Source organism: Ostrinia furnacalis, unplaced genomic scaffold (genome assembly GCF_004193835.3).
Source record: "Ostrinia furnacalis isolate ACB-3 unplaced genomic scaffold, ASM419383v2 OfSCF1534, whole genome shotgun sequence".
Classification (NCBI taxonomy): domain Eukaryota; kingdom Metazoa; phylum Arthropoda; class Insecta; order Lepidoptera; family Crambidae; genus Ostrinia; species Ostrinia furnacalis.
This window is the reverse complement of record NW_021131773.1, coordinates 799,632-808,248: the sequence shown is the minus strand read 5'-3', so window position 1 is coordinate 808,248 and position 8,617 is coordinate 799,632. Positions and strand designations below refer to the sequence as shown.

Below are 8,617 nucleotides of genomic sequence, written 5' to 3'. Positions count from 1 at the left end.
AATATTGTGTGCGGATTGGGTTGTCGTACGGGGGTACTACACGGTAAAATAAATCTCGGAGGCGAAAGCAGGATAATTATGAGAAGTTGTCTTTTAGCGAAGTTGACATTTTAAGAAGTTGTAATTTCGAGAAGTGGACATTTTGCATCCCGGTTGTCATTTTGATGACTAAGCCCATAACAGGGTGTTAGGTAAATGGGTATATGAGCCGACACTAGCCCATGTTAACATGGGCATATAAATGGTATGGTGAAGTCAGAAAATTGATTCATGCAAATCGGATTTTATAAAATTTATTTTGTATGAAAATTAAAAAAATTAAAATGATGATATCAAAGGACATTGGGAACTTTAATATGAGAAAATGCCCCAGGGCGGACAAAAATGAAACGTATTTTATTTCAAAGCTTTATACTTGTAGGTATATTCACTTAAAGCGCTATGTTGTGAGATATGGGAATTCTGAGATATGACGAGTCTAAGTTGAAAATATATTTGTCTAAAATGATTTGATATTTTTACATGTTATGTTGTTTGGCATTGCAGAGTAACCAATAAAAGTAAATAAAATAATATAAATAAATAAAAAATATAAATAAAATAATATAAATAAATAAAATAATATAAATAAATAAAATATTACCTATAAATACTTAAATTAATATTAGACAACATATCATATATTACTCCAACCCAAAATAAGTAGCTAAGGCATTTGTGTTATGGAAATCGGGAACGACGAACCACAACACACCCAAACCAGAGACAATGTGAAAAGATCGTTTTCTATATTGTCCCGGCCGGGAATCGAACCCGGGACCTCAGGATTGGCCGTACTGCGAGGACGCGATGGAGCGAGTGTGCCTTCTGCCCCGCTCTACCCTTGCTGATCTAGTCAAGTGAGTTTGAGCCTTGCGGCGTAGGACATACGGTTCAAATTAGAACACTACGGTCATATCGCACCATAGTCAATGAGAAGTAAAGACATATCGTACTGCGAGGACGCGATGGAGCGAGTGTGCCTTCTGCCCCGCTCTACCCTTGCTGATCTAGTCAAGTGAGTTTGAGCCTTGCGGCGTAGGACATACGGTTCAAATTAGAACACTACGGTCATATCGCACCATAGTCAATGAGAAGTAAAGACATATCGTACTGCGAGGACGCGATGGAGCGAGTGTGCCTTCTGCCCCGCTCTACCCTTGCTGATCTAGTCAAGTGAGTTTGAGCCTTGCGGCGTAGGACATACGGTTCAAATTAGAACACTACGGTCATATCGCACCATAGTCAATGAGAAGTAAAGACATATCGTACTGCGAGGACGCGATGGAGCGAGTGTGCCTTCTGCCCCGCTCTACCCTTGCTGATCTAGTCAAGTGAGTTTGAGCCTTGCGGCGTAGGACATACGGTTCAAATTAGAACACTACGGTCATATCGCACCATAGTCAATGAGAAGTAAAGACATATCGTACTGCGAGGACGCGATGGAGCGAGTGTGCCTTCTGCCCCGCTCTACCCTTGCTGATCTAGTCAAGTGAGTTTGAGCCTTGCGGCGTAGGACATACGGTTCAAATTAGAACACTACGGTCATATCGCACCATAGTCAATGAGAAGTAAAGACATATCGTACTGCGAGGACGCGATGGAGCGAGTGTGCCTTCTGCCCCGCTCTACCCTTGCTGATCTAGTCAAGTGAGTTTGAGCCTTGCGGCGTAGGACATACGGTTCAAATTAGAACACTACGGTCATATCGCACCATAGTCAATGAGAAGTAAAGACATATCGTACTGCGAGGACGCGATGGAGCGAGTGTGCCTTCTGCCCCGCTCTACCCTTGCTGATCTAGTCAAGTTAGTAACTCTCCTTCTATTATACCTGACATTATACATATGACGCCAAAAAAAATTACACAAAATTAAAAAAAAATCTGTTTTTGCGTTGTTTGTGCCTGACGTAGACTGTCACTTTGACGTGTTGTCTGCACCTGACGTAGACTCTCACTTTGATGTTTTGTCTGTACCTGACGTGGACTGTCACTTTAAAGTGTTGTCTGCACCTGACGTAGACTGTCACTTTGACGTGTTATCTGTTGTCATCTGGCTGTGGCTGTCTAATATAGTTCCAAAATACTGAACTGTCCTATCCATGACATTGACAGTGGGGCGCCACCGTCAATACCGGATCGCTGGTTCCGATTTTTGCCATGTTGGAAACCATACAGTTGAACGATGGTAGCGCCCCCTGTCATTGAGTTTGGTCGGACAGTTCAGCGTGGGTCATCTATAGTGGCAGTAATTTGTATCTGTCATGAGCTGTCACTTCAGCACTATTTGCCGTAATTGTCTCTCTTACTTTAACTTTGGCGTAACGTCCTTTATACCTGACATAGACTGTCACTTTGATGTTTTGTCTGTAGCTGACGTGGACTGTCATTTTGACGTTGTCTGTTGTCATCAGATACGCGCTGTGGCTGCTAGAATGCTCGCACGACTCGGGCCGCTGCCACGCGACCATGTTCTTTGGGCTGTCCTTCCAGTTCCGCGTCATCCTCGAGGAGTTCGACTACCAGGTAAAGGGTGCCATAGAGGAAACCATAAAATTGTGTACAAGGAAAATAAAAATATTGAAAATAACAATAGATAAGATCGCTTCCACAACAGATAGTTTTATTGGACAGCGTTTTACCCCTTTAGGGGTTTAATTTTGCAAAATCCCGTCTTAGTGAGCACCTACGTTCTAAAAGGAACCCCCATGCAAAATTTGAGACTCCTAGCACTTGTAGTTTCTGAGATTTCGTGATGAGTGAGTCAGTCAGTCACCTTTCGCTTTTTAGAAAATAGAATTAGTAGTAGTTTAATCGAGTTGACAAAATAGTGACCTCACTTGCTTGTATTGCCAGAAAAAATATATGGAAGAGTCTCATCTATACTAATATTATAAATGCGAAAGTAACTCTGTCTGTTTGTCTGTCTCTCATTCACGCCTAAACCACTGAACCGATTTTTATGAAATTTGGCAGGGACATAGTTTGAGTTCCGGGAAAGGACATAGGATAGTTTTTATCCCGGTTTTTGAAACAGGGACGCGTGCGATAAAGTTTTTCTGTGACGGACAAAATTCCACGCGGGCGATGCCGCGGGCGGAAAGCTAGTTTTGTCATATTTAAAAAGTACGTCAATTGATTGGTGGTGGCTATCCCAGGATCTTTCATCGTGCCTAATGTATTGACATCCTTATTCAAGGACGGTCTCCGAAAGCTGTACAACGTGATATCCACGCTGCCGATCCTCGGGTCGGATGACGAGGAGATGAGGGTATCTGACGACGAGACGTGCGCCGCGCGACAGATCGTCCGCCACGTTTGTGTGGCCACCCGCCGGTGAGTGTCTGACACCACAAGTGTGACGTCTGGAGGAGTTGAGTTTGACTTACACCTCATTCGCATTACATCACGAATCAAAAGACGGTTCCATTCGCAAAATAGTCAAACTTTTTCAACCTACAAGTTTAACTATTGTTTCAAAAAATGGTAGGCTTCAACTGACTATGACCTTTTTGCGATACTATCTATAGTGACAATCGATTTTGTCGGTTATAGGCATAGAGATAAAAGATGTCAACTATAGTNCAATTTGAACGAGATTTTGTCAATAGACATTCCGTAAAAACGTATGATAATTACGATGATATAAGTCAAAAGAAGCTATAACAATAAATTATATGACTAAAATCATTTCGAAATCTGCCAAATTCTCGATTTCTGCATGAAAAATGTGACAACGCTCTTAAATTAAAACTATTTTTTAAACATATTCAACAAAAAATTTTTCTAACTAATTTTTTAACATATTTAAGTCAAGTTATACGTTTTTCTAAATGTTCACTATTAAAAACCAAAAAACATTTTATTCTTAAATAATCAAACATCGGAAATCAATCACCGGTAATTTTTTGGGTATTCATAGCACCGTTGCTCTAGAAGAGATGCCCACCGCCCTAGCGAGAGGAAAAAACCACTGAAGAACACTGATGATAATGACTACGACTTAGGTTGTACACCCTTGACATGAATTTTAAATTTTACTGTCTTTAAATTTAAATCATAATTGTCATTTTTATGAATAAAGATATATGAAGAAAAATTGGGTGCATTTTTTCATATCATTTTTTCGAAAACTTATCGATACATCTATGTGAACCGTACGAAACATACCCATCACTAGTCACATTCGTTTGACAGCCGTCATTCTAATCAAGCTATATTGGATAGACTATAATGCGCTGAGTTCGAAACTCTGTCGCATTAGAAATTCACACACACAAAGTAATCGAAATATATGCTCATTAATTCATTATCCACTGCTGTATCAGTACTCAACGTTCGAATAATCTTTAGTACTACGCAAGCAATTTAAACTGTTTACGTTATGACGGCGCTGCTGTCATTGCTTTCACGAGCAATGTGTTCTGTTTTTGGGCATATTGCTGCGATACCGGGCCCGCCCCCTTGTCACATCTCTCTTTAGTTTCTGTGATCTGTGGTTATAGGTCATAGCAGACTTATCAACTCTGAAAGGGATCAACACCGTAACTATCGCCTTTCGCGCGCTGTCAACCGCGAGGCGAGGCGTTTACGTTACCGTGCGAATAAGCATTGCATTATGCGTTGCTTGCATTATGGAGTTTCATACTAAGAATACTGACCGCCTCGAGATGATATGGCTACATGCTTATAACGGTTGCCTTTTACATACAGAAGTGATAATAATTGTTGTACATTTGTTCGCAGATACCTAGAGGCTCACTTGAGGCTACGAGCGGCGCAGGTGGCGAGGCAGCAAGGCGACAATGTGCCCGAGCCGCCTCCTTATAAGGTCAGAGACATAAATACATAATGTAGTGTATGTATATCGATATACATAGGTACTAACTACGGGAGCAAATTGATAACACGGTGGTCCGTTACTGACTCATTTATTTAGAAAAGAAACGCAGCGCGTCGACACTCGATACAATATAGATGCGTAGGTATAGCTATAGCATGAATACATCACACATAAATAGGCTAAGAACTCACGGCGCGATTTTAAATCCGATTACAACCGCGCCCGCTGCGAGCGAAAACCGCGTCGTGAGTTGTGCATTAGTTTTTACATAAGTATCTGCATTCTACAGAGGGTGCGGGCGCGGGTGAAAATCGCGCCATGAGTTTTTAGCCATAAACAGATTATTATTGGTACTATTTAACCGTAACAGAGCTGTTATAATATTCACGCCTACAGCACATCTGTATTTTTAAATATGTCTACTATGTTTTTAAAGATCTTTAAAAATCAACAAATCAATATTAAACAGATGACCTTATAAAGATTGTAGGTAGCCATTGGAAGCAAGATGCTTCCAATCATTTTGGAAATAATGTTCAGCTGTAATGATGATTGTGCTGATAAAACGAATGATCTTGTAATGTTTTGTTACACTGAAGGCCTCAAAATCGTCCCCGGAAGAGATCCAAGAGCAAATAGAGCTGTTACAAAGCGTGGCCTGGTCCCGATGGGCGCCGGTGGACGAGCTGGTGGAATTGGGTGGCATCTCGCTACTGCTGCAGGTCGTCGGGTTCGCTTATGAGTGGAATTTCAACGGCAGGTAAAATTGACTTTAATATAGAAGACATAAGATTCACTTTTGAATGACAATGGAAGAGACTTTAAGGTAAATTTTTGAATGACTAGTGGGAGGCTTGAAGGATCATTTTGAATGATAAAATTAGATACTTGGAGCTTCCATTTTCGAATTACAACGTTCGAGTGTGTCATGTAATTTTAACTTAGGTTATTAGATCGAAGGTTCATTATTGAATGACAAGTGCAGTTGATTTTAGACCTTATTCGGCTCGTAATAAACTCGTTTCTCCTCAGATTCGAGACGGCCGCGAGTGCAGTCGATTTTAAACCCTATTTTGCTTGTAATACAGTCGTATGCCCGCAAATTCGACATAGTCCGGTCGATGCGCGAATGCGGACAATTTTATTCCTTATTTCCCTATTAATAAAGTCGTTTTCTCCTCAGATCAGAGACAGTCCGATCGGCGTTAGACGTGGTTTCTGTTTGCTGCGTGGCGCCGCGAGTTCAACTTTTATTGACTGAGAAAATAGACATGAGGGACGCTGATCTCACTACGGGGGTTAACATCGTGTTGGGTGAGTTCGATTTTGAATAGAATAGAATAGACTTTATTGAACACAGTAAGCACAACTTATAAACAATAACAGCACATCACGAAAAGAAAAAGAAAAAAAATAGTGGGCTACTGGATGATGATGACACCACAACTAGGGATTGCAATCCGGTATCATTTTCAATCCGGCCGGATTTCACCGGATTGACGCTAATCCGGCCGGATCCGTCCGGATCCGGCCGGATTGCAAAGTTACTTGGTCTAGTATTTAGTGATATTTAGTTTTGATAATCCCAACTATATAATATTATAAATGCGAAAGTAACTCTGTCTGTCTGTCTGTCTGTCTGTCTGTTACGCTTTCCCGCTTAAACCTCGCAACCGATTTTGATGAAATTTGGCATAGAGATAGTTTGAGTCCTGGGAAAGAACATAGGATAGTTTTTATCCCGGTTTTTGAAACAGGGACGCGCGCGATAAAGTTTTTCTGTGACAGACAAAATTCCACGCGGGCGAAGCCGCGGGCGGAAAGCTAGTAGTACATAAAAAGAAAAAGAAAATACGTATTTATGGAAAATAAAGTCACTTTTATTTATATTTTTCGGTATTAATTGTAATTTTTGGTAAGTACGTACTATTTGTCCTAATAAAATTATGAAAATTCTAAATAATAAAGTTAGTAATCAGTCTTACTTATTGCTGTAAGTATCTGAAAGTACTTAAATAATAATACTGTTAAACTCTTATTAATAATTTACACAGACTTAAATCAACAAAACAGTCTTTTAAATTTGTACTTATAAATTCAACTTCAGTTCTTTTTAAGAAATAATCCTCTGACCTCTGACTCCTAAGAAACAATAAAACAAGAAGCATTTATTTTTTGCAAAGGAAAATGCAATGTAGTGTCGCGGCACGTCTAGCGATCTGGCAAATGCGCGCGCGCTCGACTTTCCCAGTTCACGTTCGCGTATTTTTTGCTTTACCGGATCCGCCACCGGATCCGGCGCCGACTCACCGGATCCGGTAGGTCCAAAAACACACCGGATCCGCCGGATTACCGGATCCGCCGGACCGGATTGCAATCCCTAACCACAACTTATTCCATATTATACTTGTTGAGTTTCCAAAATGCGACTCTTCCATACATTTTGTATGGCAAAGGGAACGAGACGAGAATAAATAAAACTTTCTGTGAAAGACCGAAATTAACGGTCTATTGCACTTTGATCACAGTTCAGGTGAACAAAGTGTCACTTTCTGCCCCGATAGTTGAACGCATTTAACACCAAATCAACGGAGATAAAAAAGTTTGAAACATTCAAATAATTTAAATGGGTAATTCTTAGCTGTTAATGCGCTCTTTCAACTATAGGGGTATCTTTAGTGTTCTTTGGTCACCCATGGATAAGAAGCCCACTTTGATCACCTAGGTGTTTTTATCCAGGTGATCAAAGTGGAATATACCATAAACGTGGGCAAAGCCGCGCGCAAAAGCTAGTTTATTTATTGTCTTTCGTTATTTCTGTACAGGAGCGGCAGACGGTGAGATCGTGGCGGAGCCCGAGGTCCAAAAGGCAGCGTTGAATGTGCTAGTCAACTGCGTCTGCGCGCCCGTGCATAGAGTAAGTAGAGATGCCATAGACTTTGATAGACAGATAAATAAATAAATAAATATATTATAATACTACGCTTCTAGTCCCAAACTAAGCAAAGCTTGTACTATGGGTACTAGAAAACGGATATAAACATACTTAAATAAATAGTTTATTTGCAAACACTCACATTATGTATTAGTTAAAACGTAACAAAAAAAGTGAGAAAACAAAAAACTTAGGCCCGGTTTCCACCAAGGCCTCGGTGGAATTGGATTGAGCGGAGAAAAGCGGAGAAGTGTCGGGCGCACTTGTTTTTCTATAGAATGTTTCTATAGAGAAGAGCGGAGCGGTGCGGTGTTTCATAGATAGCAATAGACTGACAGCTGACAGCTACGCATAGCTCACACATCTCTCGTCTCCGCACCGCTCCGCTCTTCTCCGCTCCGCTTTGGTGGAAATAGCCTGCTAACTTCGCTTTAGAAAAGTAGTGATTTCGAATTATTGAGAAATTGTATCAAATAGTCTATTACGCGTGCCACGCTAACCTGACACTGTACTGTACAGCGGTCTACGGTAATCCATAGATCACAAATATTCGATCATTTTGTAAGTTTACACTTCTTACTCGCATCAAATAAACATTCTTTCTTTCTTACGTCAGTCAACCTGCAGTACATTGTAACTTACCATTCCTCAGGCAGGCACGTCAACAACACGTTTCTCGCTCACCGGCCCTAGCAAGAAGAAGACAGCGCTACGATCGTACGAGGACGTCATACAGAAGGTGTGGGAGAGCGTCAGAACTAACAACGGGATTATGGTGAGTCGGTTATTCTTATTACTA

General features: G+C 40.9%; 1 protein-coding gene across 1 annotated transcript in view; it reads left to right on the top strand.

Annotated features, from left to right (window-relative positions):
* Positions 1 to 1,761: 1,761 nt before the first annotated feature.
* Positions 1,762 to 8,617, top strand: part of mahj (LisH and WD40 domain-containing protein mahjong) — a 35,983-nt gene continuing 29,127 nt past the window's right edge. Inside the window, exons 1-8 of the mRNA XM_028304839.1 lie at positions 1,762 to 1,847; positions 2,455 to 2,566; positions 3,240 to 3,376; positions 4,787 to 4,871; positions 5,483 to 5,643; positions 6,067 to 6,197; positions 7,709 to 7,800; positions 8,471 to 8,593. Of these exons, the coding sequence (XP_028160640.1) occupies positions 1,762 to 1,847; positions 2,455 to 2,566; positions 3,240 to 3,376; positions 4,787 to 4,871; positions 5,483 to 5,643; positions 6,067 to 6,197; positions 7,709 to 7,800; positions 8,471 to 8,593 (927 nt within the window). The remainder of the gene's footprint in view (positions 1,848 to 2,454; positions 2,567 to 3,239; positions 3,377 to 4,786; positions 4,872 to 5,482; positions 5,644 to 6,066; positions 6,198 to 7,708; positions 7,801 to 8,470; positions 8,594 to 8,617) is intronic.